Consider the following 24206-nt stretch of genomic DNA (forward strand, 5'->3'; position numbering starts at 1 on the left):
GCATGTGCAATCCATGCAACAGAGCTAATGAAAAACAAAATGAAACTGATTAGAAATGGACTAAAACCAAAGCTGAGACTGAACATTCTGTTTTCATTGCCCAGGCTGAATGAAGTGTCACAAATATGCTAAGAGTATAAACAGTGAACAGCAAATTACAATTACATTATTAGATTATCAATAACACATTTGCTTTAAAAATGTATATGTAAAATTATATATACAACATTTTAACTTGACACTGCATCCTTTAAACCAGAAGAACATTTCTTTTTCACTGAAACAGCTTAAAAGAGCCAAATGGATTTTTTCTAAAGAAAAACTGTGTTATAAAAGGACTTTCCCCAGGGAATGACCTTGCATTCTAAGTTCCAATTCAAGAAAAGGTTTAGGGTTTAAATAATCTAAAAAAACCCCAGGAAGTACTTAGACCTGAAGTATAGTCACAAATAGCTAGTTAGTTATGTATAATTTCCATACCAAGCCTACATTTCTGTGGGCATAATTTAGTGCCTGCAATGAAGAACACTCTATTTAGCACCTGTAATGCATGGGAAAGCATTAATCCAGCAGGTGGAAAACTGTGAATTCAAGTCACTGCACCTCCCCCACTCTCCCCGCCCCACAAAAGACGATGACGTCTAATTTAGAAAATTAGGACCAACATATTTTTCATCTAAATAGCATGAGGTGAGGGGACGGTAGGAAGGGAACCATAGATCTAAAGGAATGGGATAAAAATCTGTTCTAACATGCTTTTGTCTGGTGAAAGTAATTTACAAAAATAGTGATTTTACACCAGTTTACATGACATGATGACATATTAGGGATTAAAATATAAGCCCCACCTGTTATAATGATGAAAAACTGAGAGGAGACTGTGTCTCGATTACAAAATTGTTCTAGTGCCTTGACTGCAAAGAAGGAAATACCCTTATGTTTACTGGCCACCACTATGAATTTCCAAACTGTTGTCAGTATTTGAATGGTTTCTTGCAACATGTGTTAACTCTTTATGCTTAACAATCTAGCTGTGACACTCCGATTACCTTTCCTAGACCTGAAGAAGAGCTCTATGGAGCTCGAAAGATTGTCTCTTTCACCAACAGAAGTTGGTCCAATAAACAATATTACCTCACCCACCTTGTTTCTGTCAGTATACAACTCAACTATATGACAAAGATACAACTCAGCTATATGACAAAGCCCAAATTCCTTACCTGTGTATTCCAAATAATGGACCAGAACCTTAGCTAGTGGAAATTGGAGTAACTCCATTGACTTCAATGGAGCTACATCAATTCACACAAGGTAAGGATCTGGCCGAGCGTGAGTTGTCATACTATCAAAAAAGTGACTTTTTCCATTTCTCTTTACAATCTCATTCAAGGAGGGAAAACTGAGATGATATAGAAGAGAGGACATAACCAATCCAGAAACTATAAGTCTGAACAAGTCAAAAAAATGTCAATATTACACCAGTTCAAACAAAAATACACTTGCTTTTTATGTAACTTATAATTTAAGTTGTTGACGTTAGTTTAATTGTTAAAAGATATTTCTAAATTGTGAGTTAGTGTTGTGAGCCTGACTTTGGTTTCCACAATAGAAGCTAAATATTTCTGTTAATTAAAAAGATAGTGAAAAAACATTCTGCAAATAAACAAACATGAGATTGCCAACTTCCATCCTTTTTCCTCTAAAGCTAGATTTATCAATTTAAATCTCTTTGCTTTGCATGGATTTGTTTAGTGAATTAAAAAAAAAAACCAGACATTTTTTTCAAATTAATGTTCTAAATGATAAAATAAATTACATTTATTATTTGCCTTTATGACACTGCTGAAATTTACTAAATCCTATTAATGTGTCCACAAAGGATCCACAAATTGGTTTTTCACTTTTCAAGTGATGAAGAGCTTTGTCTAAATTTATACCAGTTTTACTAAATTTTAGTTATTTACTTTTTTCAATAAGTATTTTACAAATTAAGGCCCAGATACTGCACTCATATATTTATCTTTACACAAAGTCCCTTTGAGATCCATAGGAATGATATTCACAGTGTATAAAGTTAAGCACATGTGTAAGTCTTAGCAAGAGAGGCCCCTAAAATACAGACACATGGAAAGTCTGGCCCAATCCTGCAAACACAAACATACATAACTGTACTCACATGAATAGTCCCATTAAAGCCATGGAACTACTCATGTGAGTAAAGTTTGGAATGCCCATATATTTTTGCCAGGCAGGTTCTTAGTCTAGCTCAGTCAACCTTTCAGTTAAGTACTGCAGCAAAATTTTCTAAGCATAGGAAAATAAAGGTTACATGATGGGTAATGAAAAAAATAAATTAGAAAAAGGATTTTTTAAACCTAAAAATGCTACATTTTCTCTCTACATCTGTCATATGGCAATGCAGTTTAAGAATAAGAGGATGGTAAGCAGAATATTGCTGTATATCATAGTAACATCAAAAATAAAAGATACTGCTTATCTTGCAACCATATAAAGTGTGCCTGAAACCACCTCTTGTGACAATTAAAGTAACAAGAGCTGCACCATTTAACAAGCATTTCTAAAAGAATTTTCTTCCTTGTAAATTTAATTTGCTTGGGTTGTTTTTTAGGGGACTGCTGCTGGTGGTGATTTGATGTCATTTTTACATTGGTGCTTTTAGGGACACACAGGGTTAAACATGTGTAAAATAAATTTTCTCAGTTTAAAGAGCACAAAACAACACATTTAGGAAACCAGACAGCTAGCGGGTCAAAACATTACACTTCCAGGTCAAGCTTCTGGTTGCAATTAAGTAAAATTCCTACCAGCATTTCTAAGGAAATCATATTTCTTGCAGTTTTTTTTAATCCCTGCTTTCTTGCTTACATTGTAACCACAGCACTTTCACTCTCTTTAGCAACATATAATACCTGTGTATCTGAAGATTTTCTACGAACCTGAACTACATTTTAATCTAAAAATTAAACCCTCTCAATTTTTCCATCCGAGTCTCATTCATTTAAAGTTGAACTCATTTAAGAAAATTAGATGAATTTATTAAAGGGAAACTATTAAACCGAAATCTAGTTTATTTAAAAACAAGCATTAAAAACCTTTTCTCAGGAGCCACACCTCCCCCTTTTGACCTCCTGCAGTATTTGTGATTTCAGTCATATTTTTCTTATTTAAAAAAACGTTTTTCTCTCCCTTGGAGCTGTGAGAAAGACCCACTCAAACAGTAGAAATTGATGGAGGACCCAGTCCTGCACACATGTACACACAGCTTAAATTTAAGCATGTGAGTAGTCCCCAGACTTTTACCGTAGGCCAGCGTGACTACTCAAAGTTAAGCATGTGCGTAAGTGTTTCCAGTACTGGAGCTTAACTGACCTACTATACAGGAGAGAGAGAGAGAATGTGTTATCAAAAGTAAAAACAAAGACAAAACTGTAAAAATAGAGAAATATGTTTTATCTAATTTATTTTTTAAATAGTAATCTAGGCGCTACCTGTACCAATACTAGATACATCGTTTTTATACTTAAGTATTACTTTCCAATTGATGGTGTGCTTTTAAAAGAAAAAAAGGATCTTTTAAAAAGTCCAAACAACTCTTTTTCCTTTTCCCTAGGCCATTATTTGTATAGGGTTAGATCCTATTAGGTGCTGTTTTCAACTCGCTTTGAAGTTGAGGGAACTCGAGGGTACTTCGCAAACTTTAGAAACACCCAGCACTGCACAGGCACTGTTACCACTATGCCACAAACTTCTTACAATACAGATGCACAAATTCAAGAAAATGAATATTCACAACTGTAGCTAAAAAGTTTAGAGGTGCCTCAGTTGTACTGCTTTAGCTGGAACAAGGGTTTCTTAATTCTTTTGGCACCAACTTCTTACAATCAAATTAAAGTTAGTAATTTATGGAGTTAATATAAATGACATAATTTCATTTGATAAATTACCAAGACTATAAAATTATGGTTTCTAGTAACTGCTTGGCTAATGAAGAAAAAATGAACAAGCTATTTATATATAATAAATAACTCAACTTGGGACGTAGCATTTTATCTGATGTTAAGTGTAACAGATGGTTAGCAGAGAATCTCCCTCTTGTTTTTATCAAGATATTGAGCTGAGATGCTAATCAAGTGGAATTTGCCAAAACAAAAGATTTCTTGGACTTTAAACTATATTTGCTTTTACTCCAAAAAACAAAAATGTTTTGCATTAGCAGTGCTGTGCATTCAGACGTGCACTCAACCTGCCTGCATTGTTACTGAAATCAGGGCCAACAGTGAATACTGAATATACTTGCAATTGTGTTTAAGGTTGTTGAGCAGAATTTTCTCTTGCATTACACCTCTATCACGATATAACGCAACCCGATGTAACACGAATTCAGATATAACACGGTAAAGCAGTGCTCCAGGGGGACGGGGCTGCGCTCCCTGGTGGATCAAAGCAAGTTCGATATAACGCGGTTTCACCTGTAACACGGTAAGACTGTTTGGCTCCCGAGGACAGCGTTATATTGAGGTAGAGGTGTACCTTCTCAAACTTGCTTACATTTCAATGACCAAACATTAAGTCAAATTGTCTTAAGAAGGGAGGATTATATGAGAGTTTTTGCAAAGAAGAAGTTGGGGCTGTGTTGTTAGTCTGAGTGGCATCCTGGAAAGAGCAAGAAAAGGGAGAAGAGGATTGCATATGGGATGGGCCAACATACGAGTGTTGTAAAGGGTGAGTATGGAAGACTTTCATGGACTTGTATAGCTACACAACAGTGTGTAAGCAGCCTGCTTTTCACTCCAGGTGTATCTATGCCGACACTGGTTTGTAGTGTAGAGGTAGCCTAGATTTACACTGATGTGAGAGCAGAATCCAGCCAATATTTTGGCCAAAAGGGACTTTGACCCACAGATCTAGTTACCTGATAGTTCTTTAAAAAAATGCCCCTCAGAGTCACAGAATCCATGGAAAAACATTTGAAGAATTAATTAACAAAAGTCTAGTAGAACATGCTGTCAGAACCACCTCCTCTCTGCCATTTTAGACATTCTTCCTAACGCAAGGTACTCAAACATCCTTGAAATGCTGAACCCAGGATTTGAGGAATGCTTAGAGCAGAGATCCAGAGTGCCATGTTGTTAGTGGATAGAAGAAGATATGTTGAAACATGAATAAAACCACACACAGTCTCAAAATCAAACTTATTCAGCAGAAAATTCCATTTAAGACTGGCAGCAGTAATACTGAACAAACTGGATTAAAATGCTTTGTAGTGGAACATACTGTAATGGTGATTTGTTACTCACATTTTGTGGTGCCCTATGTTTAATCAGGTCTGGAAGAAGGTACCAAGTAGATTAAATATCATTTTGGGAACTGACATTCTTCACTAACCAAAATACCTGATACCAAGAGATTATGGGAGCTTTAGAATCTAAACAGAGTACAGAAAAAAATCTTTTCAAGAGCAACAGCTGTTGAAATGAGAAATCATACAACCCACATAAGAGTCAACAAGAAACGTTAAGGCCAGATAGTCAAAATCACTCAGCAGCCGCAACTTGGACAGATTTTCAAATGTGCTCAGTTCCCACTTAGACAAATGGGCACTGAGTTCTTCTGAAAATTCAGCCATTAATTTATGTGGCTAAATGGGAGCTGCAGAGCTATTTTAAAGTCTGGCCCTGAAAGTTTTAGATCAGTGAAGTGTCCAATTGCTTCTGGCCAAATCTGATAGATGACTGAGAAGATATGATCACACTAGATACCTATGATTATTTCTGGATACCTATGATTATCAGTATTGAACTATTATCTAGTTTTTTCTATAGCGAGAGATCTTTTGCTGCTAATATTTCTAATGTTTGTGTGAAGATATATAGACTCTGATATATGTATATTTTACACACACACACATTTTCTTGTAATTATCTTTATCTTCATTTTTTCCTATCTTAAAAATACAGCAAAAAAAAGGAAACAGAGACAACATACAGTAAATAGAAGGAAAGGGGTTGCTGGTGGATAGCAGATAGACATTGTTTAATGGTCAGTGTTAAGGATGTTTTTAAAACTTTAACTCCAAACTACCTTTCTTTTTCTCGTTTATTCATTAAAAAAAATACAGTATTTTTTAAATGAAGTGGTATTTATTTTCAACATTAATCATCTGAAAGATGCTATCTGGGAATATCTTGAGGTTGTGGGATTTTTAATTTTTTTAAGCATTTAAAAACCACAACAACAAATGTCTGCACTTTGTTATTTTTCCATTTCTTCCACAGGCTCTTTGAACTACACTCCTTTACTGCTTCAGCAAGTCAAGATTACAAACTTGGCAAACACCACATGAATGGGAGAAACAGGAGATGAGGCCTTCAGAGTTACAGCTGCTGAAGTATGAACAAGGAAGTAAATTGTCACAGAGCTCAGGAAGTGGCATGTTTTGCTGTTTTCTACCTTTTCCCCTTAACCCTGTGTCCTGTACCAGTCAAAATTAGTGCCACTGCCATGTCAGGGGAAGGGATCACCAAGTGTCTCCTGAAGGAGAAGGGGTAAAATAAAAATTATGATACTGCCAGTTTCACCACTGAAAGGTTGAAGATTCTGCCACCACCGTATCCACACCCTGTTGCCATGGAAGTAGAGAAGGATTCTGCTGCTAAAGACAAGCACAACAGCCCATTTCTTTGGGAAGTGCTATAGGTGAGATTTCTCTCACTAGCACCACTGGAGGAGGTACTGAAACAAACTGTACAGAGCTAAGCAGTGCCTGGGGAGGAAGATTCTATCTTGGCCCATCTCTTTTTTGGGTGGGGGGGACTCAAGGTAGAAGTTCTGGTGGCCAGTTCTAATTTGAAGGTAAGTTGGGCTTTGCTGGGGAAGGACTATGAATTACCTGTGAGAACTGCTTTGACAAGTGTTCGATCCTAGCAAGTGATTTACATTTTCAAATCTATCCTTGCAACAAAAAGGGCAAATTATATATATATTTCTCTGTGTGTATGTTATACACAAAAGTTTAATTGGAACAAGTTCATTAGCTTCACTGGGAATCCACAGAGATCCAAACTGTGCCTGAAACTTGTTGTGCAGAGGGGCACTTAATATTCAACCCTGTGCTGAAGGGGAGGCCAGAAATTTCTATGTACTGTTCTTCTCCCTATGCTGGACCAGGAGTTCCTTCTATGGGGGAAGGAGCAGACTGAGAGGGTCAAAGCATGTGCCCCTCCCACTATTCATGCTGTGAAAGCCTCATCTCGGGTTGGGAAATTCCAGGGGCACTTGCAGATGGAGAACTCCCTGCAAAAGAGCTGATGTAGTGGAAAGAAACAAGGCAATGCAGATCTTTGGGTTCTCGGGACTGAACCTCCAGCTTCTTCTTTAGGGGTCAACCCCCAACTTTCACTAACAGACAATTTAGTTAACAGTAAAATGGAGTTCTAGTACCCTAGAAGCATGATCAGGATCACCATCTTTCCTAAACCACTACAGTGCTCTCATGAAAGATAATGGAACAACACACACTGGAGTTTCTAGATCAAGCCATTATACCACAACTCCAGCCTACTCGCTAACAGAGGGTTAGGTTGGGTATTTTTGCATTTTGATAAGGCAGCGGATTTAAAACGAACAAAAGGAAGCACTTCTTCATACAACACACAGTCAAGCTGTGGAAGTTGTGAAGGCCAAATGTGTATCTGTGTTCAAAAAAGAATTAGATAAGTTAATGAAGGATAGATCCATCAATGGCTATTAGCTAAGATGGTCAGGGATGCAACCCCATGCTCTGGGTGTCCCTAAACCTCCAATTGCTAGAAGGTGGGACTGGCTGATGGGATGAATCACTCAAAATTTGCCCTGTTCTGTTCATTCCCTCTGAAGCATTTGGCACTGTCAACTGTCAGAAGACATGATAGTGGGCTAGATGGGCCATAGGTTTGACCTAGTATGGCCATTCTTATGTTCTTCTGTTGTTTAAATATTTCTAAAATAACTTTTGTATCATCCTTGCTCCTTTCCTACCTCCCGCAAAACAAAATAATTGGGAAGCAGGTTTTCTGAAGTCAGTGGGAGTGGGTATGCATATCAAAAATCAGGCTAATCAAAGGGTAGTTACAATCTTAACAAGAAAATAGCTATCATGTTTCTGTACTAATCACAAGATTCATTTAATAAGCCCCCAAAACTGAAAATCTTAAAAGCTACGACAAAGAACTGAACAGAAACCTACACTGGCTCAAATCCTGCTAATCTTACTCATGGGAGTATTTCCAGTGAAGCTGATGGGACTACACCCATGAATAAATCAAGCACAACTGGTCTTTAATTACTATACAAAAGGAATTACTCTCACCTTTACCCTATAAAACACAAATATAGACTCAATAATGCTCAAATCAGGTGAGATCATCAGTTGAAAAAGACCCCAAAGAAAACTCATCACTAACTACTAAGTTCTTGCCTACATTTAAAATGCTACAGCACTTCAGTGTAGACACTACTTACACTGATGGGAGATTCCCAGCACAGGTAATCCACCTACCCGAGAGGTGGTAGCTGGATTCACAGAAGAACTGACAGACAGAATTCTTCTGTCAACCTAGCACTGTCTCCACAGGGACTTAGGTCAGCTTAACTGCGCTGATCAGGGGTGTGGATTTTTCACATCCCTGAGCAACAGTGTTATGGCGACCTAATTTTCTAGTGTGGACCAGGTCTGAGTGTAGGCAGTGAGAGACGTGGCTAACAGCCTTCAGCTTTTTTATTTTTCTTAAAGTCTGTTACTAGTGTTCAGTGGCTAAGTTTCTGTTATACATAAAGCTCAAGGGGTACTGCAAGTGTTGCTCTAAATTCCCAGCACCAGAACACACAAGCTGGGGAGAGTAAAGTTCAAACGCAAACTGCAAAAAAGTCTGAATAGATTCAGTGATAAAGAGATGAATGATGAATAATTTTAAAGCTCAAATACAATTTTCATCATATTTTGAAGTTGGACAACAACAGTTTAGACTTTATTAGTAAACAGATTTTCTTGTTATTTATCTATAACTCTGTAACCATATTCAGTGAAAAAATACACTTATTTTAATCAGAAATATGCAGTAAATGCAACGTCCTAGATACTAAGGTTATTGGTGTATTAGCAATACCTAAGCCATATTTACTAAGAAATGTACTCCAGGGAATACATGGAAAAGTGGCACAATTATTACAAACATTCTGGTTAGGACTTTCAAAAAATCCTAAGGGAGTTAAGCGTCCAAACCCCATTGAAATTCAGTGGGTGTCTAATTCCCTTTGGCTCACCCCCTCCTCCCCATGTACTGAACATTACTAAAACTTATATTAGTTATTACATTAAAACGTGCAGTCTCTGAAGTGCCTTTCAGAAGAAGTTGGGGGATATCGATCACTATTCAACATTGCTGTAACCATATACAAACATTGATCCTTGACCCAGTGAGCTCACAATTGAAGGACAGTCAGACAAGTAGACTGAAGTTAGTGGGAATAGAAAACAACATTTAAAAAAACCCCACCTTCATATGTATATGTCAACAAGATTCACAGTAAGCAGCACAGAAGAAGTGGCTCTTCAAGAGGGACTTAAGGTAGAGAGGGAAAGATTCTTGCAGATGAGCTCAGGGAAATTATGCTACTCATGGGGGCTGCAGAAGGTACAGTGCTCAACCTTAAAAGTTTACCAGTTTTGCCTGAGATTCAGGTTACCTCAACATTTTCAGGATTCTCTATCCTTGTATCTTGCATAGTGCCAATACTTAGGTAATGCTATTTAATTATCTAGAAAAGACTCACTGGACCACCTCCATCTGTGATCATGTAACATCTTGGGAAAATTACAGCAATTCCTTACATGGAAAAGTAATATTAGGAAAGTGTTCCATAAGAGGGTTGGAGTCATGTGACCAGCCAGCTCTCCACAGACCACAGTTTGGGAACTACTGATCAAAGACAATTGGCAGCTTTAAAAGGGCAACCACAGGATGAGGAGCGGGAGGCCAGGAGTGAGAATTTTATTCAATTTATTACCAAAAGAAAAAAGCCCACACACTATTAAAATGGGAAACATTTCCCTCTTCTGGAAAGAGAGCCTGAAATACCAGCTATGTTTTTCTGCATTTTGGAATTTTTAAAGACATTTTAAAAGAAAGATTTTTGCTAAAACAAGAGATATTTATTCCTCTCAAATTCTCTGCTAGCCTGATTTGCAGTTAAAATCCCAAGAAATTGATATCCCAAATAAAATATGGAAAGTATGCATACATCAGACATACAAACAAATGTAAAATATTAAGAAATAAATAAAAAATAAAACCACCCCATCAAAATATTTTTAAGAAACCACCAGCATAAGGGGGAAACAATTATTGCTTACTTCTGGGAGCAACCATCTCCACTGACAGACGCCAAGTAGATTAAATGGATTGGCACAACAAAATGCTGAACAAACTCACCAAAGCTTTGACATTGCAATCAGATCTGCACAGGTGTCCCTGTGTCCATGTGGAGCCCCATTTGGCTTAAGTGGGGTTCTGTATATATGCAGGGGTCTGTCCAGCCTCATGAATCTGATTACAGGATCTGGGCCTATAGGATCATTTGAAGTACAGTCACTGCACACAATATTGCATTTAAACTGGAGTAAAAGTCAATTAAGGTCTGCAGGATTGGGCCATAAGTCATTAAATGATAAATAGGGCTATAATTATCTCTCTGAGAAATAAGAAACTCAAGCAGCTAAAACCCACAGTTTGAGAAATGCTGAGGCATTGTGAAGACAAGTATCAAACAAACTTCACCTCCTGTGGTAGCAATAGGCACTCTTTAATTGATCGCAAGTGAGAGGAATTTAAAAGGGATACTGTCTAAAAGATTTTAAGAAGCGCCAAAAAAGATGAAATTGAGATGCGAGAGCAGAATGCTTTGGAAGGATCTTTTGGATGCACCTTTGTCTTTATTATGCTGGTTGATTTCACATTTCCTGTGCATTTGCAGGAGGTAAAAAAGAGGAGGTCTGATCTCATACAGAAGGAGGGAAAAAAGATAAAGTCAGGAGTTCGGGTGTCATGTGACATCCTGTTTTCTAATTACTGTCATGGCATTTGGAATTGCTCCACTGACCAAAGGCCACACATACGGGAAAGCCCCCACCTCTTAAAAAACCCCACACCTTTTTGAAATACCTTTTCCTTGTCCAGCTTGGAAAGCACACCTCTATCTGCACTCTGTTGTTGTGCACAACTGCCCAGCTGACCAAGCCGGCTACATGCTCCAAACACACTTCTGCCTGGAGGAGGCAGGAGATATTGGATCTCCTGGGCCTGTGTGGAGAAGAGGCTGTGCAAGCACAGCTATGGACTAGTTGTAGAAATATTGGCATCCACGAGCAGATTGCTCAGGGGATGCAGAAGAAGGGGTACGACAGGGACCAGCAGCAGTGCCACGTGATAGCCAAGGAACTGCAGCAGGAATACTAGAAGGCCAGGAAGGCCAACGATCGATCGGGGGCTGAGACACAGACCTGCTGCTTTTACAAACAGACGAATGCCATACTTGGCAGAGACCCCACCACCAGTGTGCACACAACTGTAGATACCTCGAAGGAACCCAAGTTGCAGGCCCCTGCCAAGAACAGCAAAGAGAAGGAGGTGGAGAAGGAAGAGGAAGAGGAGAAGAGGGGACTGATGATGGGGGGATCCAGCTGTGCCATGAGCCAGGACCTGTTTTTGACTCCACAGCAGTCCAGCCAGTCCCTGTAGCAGAGCACAGGTGAGCCTGTGCAAGAGAAAGAGCCTCAGGTAAATGTTTAAATAAATTTCCCATTTCAGTGATGGCACCCCCAACTTAGTAGGACACAGCTATCAACTTTTCATTAATTTACTTGTACTGCAAGAGGTAGTGGTACAACACATAGAGGAAGAGTTGCTATCTGCTTTTCATTCCCCTCTAGAGTTAGGTGGGAGCAGAGGGTTTGGGGAGCAGTTTATTTAGGTACACGGGGATGGCCTTTGAATCTCCTGAGAAATCTCGATGAAACTTCATCAATGGTCAAATTCATGGTATGCCAACACCCTGAATACTGTGTGCAGTTCTGGTTGTCGAATCTCAAAAAAGATATATTAGAACTGAAAAAGGTACACAGAAGGGCAACAAAAATGATTACGCTGTTCATATGGAACAGCTTCCATATGAAGAGAGATTAAAAAGACTGGGATTTTTCAGGTTGGAAAAGAGATGACTAAGGGGCGATATAATAGAGGTCTATAACATCATGAATGGTGTGGAGAAAGTGAATAAGGCAGTGTTAATTACTCCTTTACATAACACAACAATCAGGGGGTCACCCAACGAAAGTAACAGGCAGCAGGTTTAAAACAAAGAAAAGGAAGTACTTCTTCACACAACACACAGTCAACCCGTGGCACTCCTTGCAGGGGATGTTGTGAAGGCCAAACTACAAAGGAGTTCAAAACAGAATTAGATAAGTTCATGGAGGATAGGTTCATCAATGGCCATTAGCCAAGATGGTCAGGGATGCAACTCCATGATTTGGGTTTCCCTAGCTTCTGACTGCCTGAAGCTGGGAGTGGACAATAAGAGGATGGATCATTCAGTGATTGCCTGTTCTGTTCATTCCTTCTGAAGCACCTGGCATTGGCCACTGTCAGAAGACAGGATATTAGGCTAGATGGTGATTCTTATGTTCCATGGAGGTACACTGCAATCCTCTCCTGAAAGTTTCTAGGGATGGCAGTCTTATTTCTTCCTCCATGGTAGGACACTTTCCCATGCCAGTTGGCAAAAACTTTGACAGACACCATTGCTGTAAATGGGCTAGCAGCATACAGGCCCAGGTGACTTCAGGACACCCGCAGTAGCTTGTTCTCTGGGCCTTTGTCACCCTTAGGAGTGAGACATGAGCTAAAACCACCACCAACTCTCACAAATGGTGCCAGTACTCAGTGCCCTATACCCATAGTTTCATGCAACCAAGCAATTCCCTGCCCATTTCCCTCACCCATGGTGGGTCATACTCACCATGGCTTGAGCGGAGAGTGGCATCGGGCACAAGCACTCCAAAGCAGAAGTGTCACTAAGCATGTTTTGTTTAACACTTTAGGGAGCAATGGAAGGGGGGAGTTTTGAATCTTAAGTTTCGCTTTCCGTTCCTACCATACTGATAATGGTACCTCAAGTGTGTTTTATCTGTAGCTGCAGTTGTTGCAGCTTTGAGGGGTACACCCCTTCCACATCAGCAGAACAAATGACTCAGATGAGGAGAAAAAAGAGGAGGCGAGAGGGCATGTTCTGTGAAATGCTGCAAGCCAGAGCTGCATCAGACCTTGAACAGAGGGCCTGGGGGATGAATATTGCAGACTCTATGGAGACCTGGGTTCTGTTCCCAGCTCTTCCACTCATCTATCTGCTCTTTCCTTCGCCATTGGGCCATGGTGCCTCCCGTGTATGAGGCCAGCAAAGAACCAGTTAGTCTGATCTTTGCCTTAACACAGCATGGTGCTGAAGTGGGGCACACTCAGATGGGGGTCAGACTAGATGACCCTTGCAGTCCCTTCTAACCCTATGATTCTATGGAGAGGAGGGAGGCACAGGAAAAGGAGAGGCAGATGAACAAGGACATAATGGGGCTTCTCCATCAGCAAACTCAGCTGCTGCAGACAATTATGGACCTCCAGATTCAACAATCCGGGGTTGGACTCCCATTGCAGTCTGTGGAGAACTGCTCCACAGCTCCTCCCTACACCACCCTTTCTCTCCTAGCATTCAACATGGCCTCTGGGCCTTCATGCTTACCTCTACCACTATACACTGGGGGAAAGCCTGGACAAGAATAGCTTCCCATATACTGACCTGTGAGAACCACAGTTGGTGTACGTGTAGCTACAATGGACATCAATGTTCCTTCCTCTTGTTTATTTATTAAGGTTCCTCAATTGTTTTAAGTTAAAATGCATTTCACTTAAGCTCTTCAGAGATTTTTTTGGAGCTGTTTTTGTAAGTGAATAAAACTCTTTTGTTTTGAAAGTGATTCATCTTTATTAGTTTACAACACATAGTGCACAATGCCTGATGACAGTGAAAGTAGTGGTCTTGTACACTCACAACCCACAAGCTCAGTGCCAAACAGTGTAATTTTCACCAGTGTACAGTAAGCACACCAGCATTAATAGGTACACTGTCAGTGATATATGCACAGATGTGCAGCAAGCACCACACAATTCCTAACAGGCCCCCAAACTGCAGCGCCAGGTTGAGCACAGCGCAACACAGGACGTTACTGTGGATCGCTGTTAGAGTGCTCTTTCAAAGCCTCCCTAAGCCATAGAGCTCCTTGTTGAGCTTGTCTGATAGCCCTTGTGCTGGAATGTTCAAACTCAGCAGAAAGCCGCTCCACCTCTGCCCTCCACCCTTGCGGCAAGTTTTCCCCCTTTTCTACAAAAATACTATGCAGGACACAACAGGCAGCTATAACCATTGGGATATTTCTCACACCGAGATCCAATATGGTGAGTCAACAACGCCAGCGCCCTTTCAGTCTACCAAAAGCACATTCAACTGTCATTCTGCACCTGCTGAGCCTGTAGTTGAATCTTTCCCTGGTGCTGTCATGGTGGACAGTTTACAACTTGATGAGTCAGGGGAGCAAGAAATAGGCTGAATGCCCCAGGATCACTACTGGCATTTCAACATCACCAACAGCAATCTGCTGGTTGGGAAAGAAGGTCCCTGCTTGTAGCTTTCTGAACAGTCCTGTGTTCTTAAAGATGAGAACGTCATGCACCTTCCCTGACCAGCCAACACTGATGTCAATGAAGCATGCCCGTGGAGCCACCAGCACTTGCATACCCATGGAAAAGTTGCCATTTCTGCTGATGCACTCTGCGGCAAGGTGATCTGTGCCTTACTGTCAGGCAGATGTGCATACCTTCTATTTCTCCACTGCAGTTGGGGAACTGCATAGCCGCAAAGCCATTCACTATGTCCTGCACATTGCTGAAAGTCACAGTCCTGTGTAGCAGGAGACTATTAATGGGCCGGCCTACTTGTATCACAACAGCTTTTACTGTGGATTTCCCGCTGATCGGTAGCAATCTGGTGTTGCAAGTTTCCACGGTGTGATCACCACTCGCTTGTCCACTGTCAGTACAGCTCTCAGTTTGGTGTCCCTGGTGTTGGATGGCTTGCTTGGCACACAGATCCAGAAAAGTGATCTTGTGGATCTGAAAGTTCTGCAGCCACTGCTCGTCATCCCAAACCTGCATCACGATGCGATCCCACCAGTCAATGCTCATTTCTCAGACCCAGAAGTGGTGATCCACCATTTGCAGCGGATCCATGAATGCCACCAATAACCTTGAATAGGTTCTCATTATGTCCTCATAGCAAACTGACAGCCAGGAAACTGCCATGTTCCCCATGGTTATTCTTGTGGCTCAGCAAATACCAAAGGATTGTGCATCCTATGTTTGCAATGCTCATGACAGTAGTGCAGAGCTGTGCAGGCTCCATGCTTCTGTTAGAGACAAGTCCCACGCGGGTTAGTAGGAAATTGAAAATAGGCACAAAATTATGGGATATAGATGATATTATGGGATGGAGAACACTGCCTTATGGAAAGTTGATCTCTCATTCTCAGTCACCTCCGTGCGAGTCGTTTCTGCCCCGTCATGCATTCCCAAAACTGCCCAAAAGACAGTGCGCTGAATTGTGGCAGGTTGCACACGGGGATACCTACCCATGGTGCACTGCACTGTGAATCGACACAAGCACTCTTGGTGAGCATGTGCAGTGCGGACACAAGGAGCCAAATATGCACACACAAGCGATGGACTAACTGCAGCGGCTGTACGCCAACGTAACTTGTGACAGCAAAACTTTGTCGTGTAGACATGGTCTTGCAGAATAAACACAGCCAACTCCCTTCTCCCTCAAGAAGTAGAAGGAGGAGGTCACAGTTTGCTAGGTACTTCCTTCCCACTCCAGCTACTACGTGGGAGATGAAGGACCTAGCCCTGTTGACTTGGCAGGTCACCTTTTAACCCTTTTCTCACTCCTTCCCAATGTTCCGTCCTTCCCTGTGTGTTCTTTACCCTCTTCCCAACTTTCCCATCATTCTTCCTTTATCCTACTATGCCCTTGAACTCGCTGCTCAGCCCTCTTTTCAGTCTCTTATTGCTTTGTTTCTGCAGCCCCTTACTGTTAGGCAGAAGAGCAGCCACTTTCCCCCGAGTAAGGAAAGCAGTAGACTAGCATGCTTGAAAATGTCATTATGAGAGGATGTCAGTGATTGGTAAAAGTGGAGCACAGTGATGATACCTCACAAATTCTATAAGCTGGGTCTGAAGTTAAGAGATAACAACTCAACTTACACTTCTGCAGAAAGCCCAGTTCTTAATGGGTCAAATTTTCCAAGATGCAATTTTTGTGAGGGGCTGACTTGCATGCACTGAACGCCTCATATGGGCATGCTAGTGAGGTTTACGAGCTCAATGCCCATCTTGCACATCTCTGGGCATGCAAACTGGATGGGGGGAAAACTGTATCTTTGTAAATCTATCCCACTGCGTTTTTCTCTTAAAAAATAAGATAAACCAAAATCAAACACTTTTCGACATTAGATCAAACACAGGAAATAGAGAGTTTACTCTGAAACCAATGACTAAAGACTAAATTAAAGCTTACTTTGGCAGATAAGTTACACTGGCCATTTGGGAGGGGCAGAGAAATTGTTCAAACAGAAGGAAGAATAGGAAGAACTTGCTTGTTTTGGCTCCTTTCTCCCCTTTTTCCATTCTCTATCCCATTTTTCCTTTCTTCTGCTCTTGTGTGTAACACCCACAGATTTCCTAATGAGATGGTATGCGACCCACCACGCACTACTGTGTGGGTGTAAATGAAAGAGCTGTGTAAATTAACAAGTAACTTGCACAGAGATTTTACTTATGTGTCACAAACAGGGAAGGCAATATATACCTCCATAACGTCAGACAGAGAAATCTGTTAGCTGATGATTTTCTCCTTGAAATATCCAAGGTGACTCCTCTCTGCTCCGCAGCCCTAAGAGGCAGGTCCAGACTGCCAATCAAAGAGAGGTGGCTTGGCTCCCACTTCTGGGGAAATCCCCAATTATAACATTTTTCAGCTTTAGAAGATGATGTTTAGGAACTTCTATTAACCCCATTACAACACAACATGAATTTTTCCTGCAATACAAAATATAACAGAGTGGTTGTGCACATTTCTTTGTATGACACTGAGGACTGTTCAGATTGTGAAGTAGTCATTTCCCAGATCTTGTGTGCAGTGACTTATTCTGAAGGGTTCCAGTTCCTTTCTGTAGAACCCAAAGATACAATATTTTTACCATCTATTAACTAAAGGTTTTATTGCCTTGTTTAAGGGCTGGTAACTGGTAAAGTGTAAAAGTTACTGGGCTGTGGATCTTCTGACTAGCTGGCTCCTGATGAGATGGATTCTGATTGCCCTGGTGAACATTCACACATTCCTTTGTTTCTTTCTTAGGTGTACTGGCTTAGTGAAGAACATATGAATGCTGGACTTAGGCAAAGCACTTCATTTTCTCAGAGTGCCATATTGAGGCACCATAGACAGGGCTTCCAACTCAAACGTTTAAGGCAGAGAGGGCGTAAAAAGATGACTTGGTAAGGACATTCAACATCAAATCGAGTTTCCATGGAATTTTCTTTTTTTTACATTTATTTTCCATCTATCAGTAATTAGTGGGAATTAATCCAGCAAGGTGAATGGGATGATAGTTCTGGCAAATCCAAAATCTAGAGCCTCCAGGGTCAGAATGGAGTCATTAATGTTACTGATGACTTCTTTTGACGTATTTGCCTTTAGGGTGTTTGTTATCAGGGGAAATGTAGACAAGACATATAGATCATCAGTTTGCCAGGGCTGGAACAGCGTGCCAGTTTTCTAATTAAAAGGTTGCTTTAAATTAACAACTCACAAATGTGTCAGGCTTCATATATACTCTCAGATTAACAATTTATACAAGATACCTGCCTGCGCATCTGAGAACAATTAAATTTATTTTCACACAATTACTTTTAAACACACTTTATTTGGGCAGCTAACTTTTTAAAAACATATATATTAAAAATGTTTCTCAGTGGGAAAAAACATTCCTTAGCAGGATTTCTTTTTAAAATGGTATCCTTTTCTTTTTTCATAGGAAAATTCTATTTGTTTTCTCAAAACCAGAAATATAAGAGGATCTAAAAGTTCACATGCTTTATAAACATTGCACAGTTCACTCTTTTAGGGGGATAAATTAAGGTTCCCAACTTGCAGGAAAGGCTTTTAAAAAAATCTTTACTGGCCTCCAGCACTTTCTACTTATATTCTATTTTGTACTTGTGGGAAAAAAATAGTCATGTCATAGCAAGCTAGTTCCCATGTATTCCTAACATATTTTTATAAAGGCTTCTACAATTATTTGCTGCCCTAATGAGCCACCAAAACTGTATTTAATCTTTGCTGTGCTTAATAAAAATATATGTTCATATTAATATTCATAACAGTAATTGCACTGGTACTGCAAATAGGGAGGAACTGGTTGAGAATTTGAAAGTGGAAGACAACTTGGGTGAAAGTGATCACGAAATGGTAGAGTTCATGATTCTAAGGAATGGTAGAAGGGAAAACAGCACATTAAAGACAATGGGTTTCAAGAAGGCAGACTTTAGCAAACTCAGAGAGTTGGTAGGTAAGTTCCCATAGGAAGCAAGTCGAAGGGAAAAAACAGTTCAAGAGAGCTGGCAGTTTTTCAAAGAGACATTATTAAGGGCACAAGAGCAAACTATCCCACTGTGTAGGAAAGATAGGAATTACGGCAAGAGACCACCCTGGCTTAACCAGGAGATCTTCAATGATCTGAAACTCAAAAAATAGTCCTACAAAAAGTGGAAAATAGGTCAAATGACAAAGGATGAATATAAACAAATAATACAATCATGTAGGGACAAAATTAGAAAGGCCAAGGCACTAAACTAGAATTAAACTAGCTAGAGACATAAAGGGTAACAAGAAAACATTCTACAAATACATTAGAAGCAAGAGGAAGACCAAGGACAGGGTAGACCTATTACTCAATGGGGGTAACAGAAATAGTAACAGAAAATGTCGGTTGTGCTCAATGACTTTTTTTTTGGGGGGGGGTTTCACCAAAAAGGTTAGTAGCAATTGGACATCTAACATAGTGAATGCCAGTGAAAATGAGGTAGGATCAGAGGCTAAAACTGGGAAAGAACAAGTTAAATGTCTTCAAGTCACCAGGGCTTGATGAAACACATCCTAGAATACTCACGGAGCTGACTGAGGAGATATCTCAGCCATTAATGATTATATTCGAAAAATCATTTAAGACGGGAGAGATTCCAGAGGACTGGAAAAGGGAAATATAATGGCAGTCTATAAAAAGGGAAATAAGGACAACCTGGGGAATTACAAACCAGTCAGCTTAACTTCAGTACCTGGAAAGATAATGGAGTAAATAATTAAGCAATCAAGAAAGGGAAGGGAAACTACCAAGTAGTTTATGCCCTAAAACAGTTCTACAGACTTAGATTTGAGTAAGAAGTATCTTCAGATATTAAAACAGTTATTTTAAAACTTCCCCTTTTTGTTCCCCCACAATAAAACCTATCTACAATATCCAGCTTAAATAAATGGCCCTCCTGTTTTGTTGTGTTTCTGCATACAATTAGCTAAACGAGATCACAACTTAACAAACCCTGCTACCAAGCTGTGGTAACAGAGCTGATTAAATGACTACCAATTCTAATCACAACAAAACGTGGTAGGTGAAATATACCTATTTGTCATACAGAACAAGGATAAAAAAATAAGGATGTAATCTCTATGTTTTGTAATTTTGGCGTTAGGTGAAATCATATAATATGTATGTGATGTGAGTGTATACAGAGAGAGAGAGATTCAGTCTAACTTAAAAACTTTTACATATAAAGAATATATATTCTTATATGGCAGAAACAATATATATATTTTTACATGTAAAATCACTTAAGTTAGACACTAGGTTCACTGGATTTCCTGGTAGGGACTATGTCATTTATAGCAATCAAAAACAGAATAAAAATAATTTCTACCATTTTTTCATTTTATTTACAATATTTAAAATTATTGTACTTGACCTTACCTTTTAGGGACAAGGGACTGGATTGTGTGCATTCCGTGTGTTTCCACTGGCCACGGTGTTTACGAGCTTCTAAGTAGTGCTTGACTCTTGAATCAATAGTGTCTTTTAGCAGCAAGCACAGTTCCTGAAATAGAAATCAGTTGCAAATTTATGTCTAAATCTATGCATCCTTAAAAATTAATATCAAAGCACTCAAAAATGTATGCAGAAACCCATTCTATGCAATTCTGCACTGTCATATTTTAAGGACTATTTTAAAGTATAAATAAATGGGGAAAGTAACTTTAAAACTGCAACAAGGGTTGGAAAAAGAATTAGACTCTTTAGATATACATTTTGAAAAATGAAAGGAAGAAATTACTAAATTACAATATTATGGTTATGGTCAAATATGACAAATTGTATGGCTGAGTAATTTCCCTAATCAATTTTACTGTGAAAATTCGCATTAACTAGATACATGAAATAAACATAACATGACATTAATATCACAAAAAGTGACATCACTCTTGCTTTTGAATAGTAAATTATAATATTTTATTCAGGCAAAGTTAATAAATGATACATTTGAAAATGGAATCTACCATGAGAAAATTCATCCTCCATAACATGAAGGTGTAGTAGGGGGATTCTCTCAGGAATTTGTAATGTCCTAATTTCTCTTCTAGGATCCTTGTAAACAAGACCAAACTATTTTGGTTCAATTCCAGGAGATACTTTAGGGAAGGCTAGAAGTTGAGTAGGTCACGGAGAACTAGTTTCACTGGTTTACTTAGAATTCATTCCTAAATTTAACTGTTTACACCTTGAAAACTTATTTAAACACATACTACACACATACAAACACACACACACACCATTCAAAAGCACCCGAGCAAAAGCTTTAGTACAGGAAGCACTTGAATAAAATAAAGACTTCATCTCAACATAGGCTGACCGGATAGCAACTGTGAAAAAACGGGACAGGGGTGGAAGGTAATAAGCGCCTATATAAGAAAAAGTCCCCAAAAATCGGACTGTTCCTTTAAAAACAGGACATCTGGTCTCAACAGTACTTTGAACAAATTCTCAGTTGACTGTATATGGACTCGTTTTGGCCTCTCTCTCAATATTCCCGTTTTCCATTGCACAGTATCTTGTTGTCAAAGAACTGATGCTTTGTTGGACACCAGGATATAATTTTAGGTTTAAATTTTTCATGTTCAGACAGATGAAAAATTAAATGAGTACTTTTTTTAAATTAAAGATTTTTGCAGGGATCAGCTATGACTAATCTAGAAAATATGCAAAATAGACACATGAAAACAGATGATCTAAACACAGGTATAAATGATTAGGTCTCAAAATAATGTACTACATGCATATCAATGATCCATGCACACTATTTTCTCCTTAATGTTAGAATGACGTTTTCATTTTAATGAGAGAGCACACATAAAGCGTGGGTTCTTCGTATCTAGTCTGCTGTTTAACTCGTCAAAGTAACCTCATTGCACATTCTCCAATGGAAAAAAATATTTTTAATTAAAAAAACAAACAAACCCAGGAAGTAGCTGAAACATCAGATGCACTTGGTTCCCTTTGCAATAATAAAGATTAATATAAACTTCCTTACATCTATATTCAAAATATTTCTTTTAGCTGTCGTGTTTATGAAGAGATTACTGGACTAGAACTCAAAATAAACATAAGCATACCTTTTAAAAATGTCAACTGGCGCTTTTATCAAAGAAAATTAATATCCCTCTTTTTCACTTATAAAATAGAATTGTGAACTCAACTGAGCTTGTTAATGAGGCATTATAGCTACACACATATAGCACAGCAATGAAACTGATGCAACAAACTTATCAGAATACAAAATTGTTGTTAAACTATAAAGCCACATCTTCTACTCCATTACCTCTAGGGAGAGGGTGAGAAAGGCAGAAAAGCAGAGGAAGTTACTCAAATTCATCAAAGAAAGGGCAACTGAGTCAATGCAGCAGCATTCTCCCTCCCCACCCACCAAGAATACCCTACAGACAACCTCTATGTAGTGGTGTTCAACCTGGGGTCCTCAAGGCTCTAAACTGGACACCAAGTGTGATTGTGTTAAGAAGAAAATTTGTATCTGATTACAAAGTGAAAATGTGTCTGTGACGTTGCACTCTATATGATTTTATGAAAATATGCTGATGAGTATGAATATAATGTAACTGGGATATGCTTCATGCATACGGTCTCTTGTAAGGTATCATTACAAAGCTTATAATCTACTGAATGTGGTCATCCTATTTGTATAAATGTATCACTCTTGTGTCTGAAACTAGAAATATAAAATATAACTCTGAGGGCCTATTGTAATTATGCAAAGTGTGGGCCATTAATGGTGGTTTGGAACCTTGATGGCTCCAATCAACCAGGACAATTGACTGCAGATGGCTCTGTTTTACTTGTAAGTCTTCCTGTAGACGTGTGTGCTGGCAAGTGGGTAATGAAGTCTTACAGTGACATGTGATCATGTCACCTGAACTGGAATCCATCTTTAACCTGGTGCTTTTCCATTGAGAAGGAAGGGGTGGGAACCCAGAGAGGGATGAAGGATTCCCGCCTTATGCAAAAGATATATAAGTGGGTGGAACAGTACAAAGGGGGCAGCCATCATGAGAAATCCTCTAGCTACCACCTGAGCTGGAATAAGGGCTGTACCAGGGGAAAGGACTGTGCCCAGACTAGGAAGGTGTCCAGTCTGTGAAAGAAACTTATTGAAACATCTCTGAGGGTGAGACCTTCTCTATATTCAGTTTTATTATTGTATTAGACTTAGATTTGCGTGTTTTATTTCATTTTACTTGGTAATTCACTTTGCTCTGTCTGTTACTACTTGGAACCACTTAAATCCTACTTTCTGTATTTAATAAAATCACTCTTTACTTATTAATTAACCCAGGGTATGTATTAATACCTGGGGGAGAGGGGGCAAACAGCTGTGTATATCTCTCTATCAGTGTTATAGAGGGCGAACAATTTATGAGCTTTATACAGGGTAAAACGGATTTATTTGGGGTTTAAACCCCATTGGGAGTTGGGTATCTGAGTGTTAAAGACAGGAACACTTCTGTAAACTGCTTTCAGGTTAAGTCTGCAGCTTTGGGGCACGTGGTTCCGAGCCTGGGTCTGTGTTGGAGTAGACTGGCGTGTCTGGCTCAACAAGACAGGGTGCTGGAGTCCTAAGCTGCCAGGGCAGGAAAGCAGGGGCAGAAGTAGTCTTGGCACATCAGGTGGCAGTTCCCAAGGGGGTTTCTGTGATCCAACCCGTCACAGTGTCTTTTACTAGAGGTTCCCCTCAGCCCAGGCACAAACACTAGAGCTCCTATCCTGCTTTCCACTGACTCAGTCAGAGAAGTAGATAATGGAGCAACCAGTCTCTCTCCTCCTTCTACCAATGCAGTACGGTGCCAATGGGGGAAGAGCTGAGCAGCTACAAAAGGAAAGGGCCAGGAACACAGTATCATTCCCCTGCAAATTCATACATAATTCCCTATGTAATAGCCTTCCAGAGTGTCCCTCCCACACCAAACTGTCAGCAACTCATTGGATTTTGGCCCCGGGGCAATCAGAGAACCAATGGAATCAAGGTTCCTGAGAGACTTGGGTTGCTCTGGGGCAGGGAGTAGCCTGCACATCTCATAGTTCTACAGAGATCCTTGAGCACAGAGGAGCTGTTGTGATAACTGGGCCTACAAATTTACTCGAACGGAGCACAACTGTAAAAAGTGAGTGAAAGTTCATAAGATGTCACAATAACCTATAAACAAAAATTGTTGATGGGAAAAGGTAAAAGGAAGACAAAAAAACCTCCCTGAATTAGTCCAAACAAAAATGCCTACTGATTTAACACCAGGACTGTATAAAGATCATGCCTGGTAAACAAGAAGAGTGTGGGACTAGAAATTGAACCAAAACTTGGGAAGCACGCAGA

General features: G+C 39.7%; 1 protein-coding gene across 7 annotated transcripts in view; it reads right to left on the reverse strand.

Moving 5' to 3' along the window:
* Nucleotides 1-24206, reverse strand: part of SLX4IP (SLX4 interacting protein) — a 120611-nt gene that overhangs the window by 32361 nt on the left and 64044 nt on the right. For all 7 annotated transcript variants that reach the window (XR_010599978.1, XM_005287402.5, XM_042846916.2 and 4 more), the window contains one exon: nt 20243-20366. Coding sequence is in view for 6 of the 7 variants with exons in the window: in XM_005287402.5 (XP_005287459.1) it covers nt 20243-20366 (124 nt within the window). In the remaining variant the exon portion in view is untranslated. The remainder of the gene's footprint in view (nt 1-20242; nt 20367-24206) is intronic.

The sequence above is a fragment of the Chrysemys picta genome, chromosome 3 (assembly GCF_011386835.1).
Source record: "Chrysemys picta bellii isolate R12L10 chromosome 3, ASM1138683v2, whole genome shotgun sequence".
Taxonomy (NCBI): Eukaryota; Metazoa; Chordata; order Testudines; family Emydidae; genus Chrysemys; species Chrysemys picta.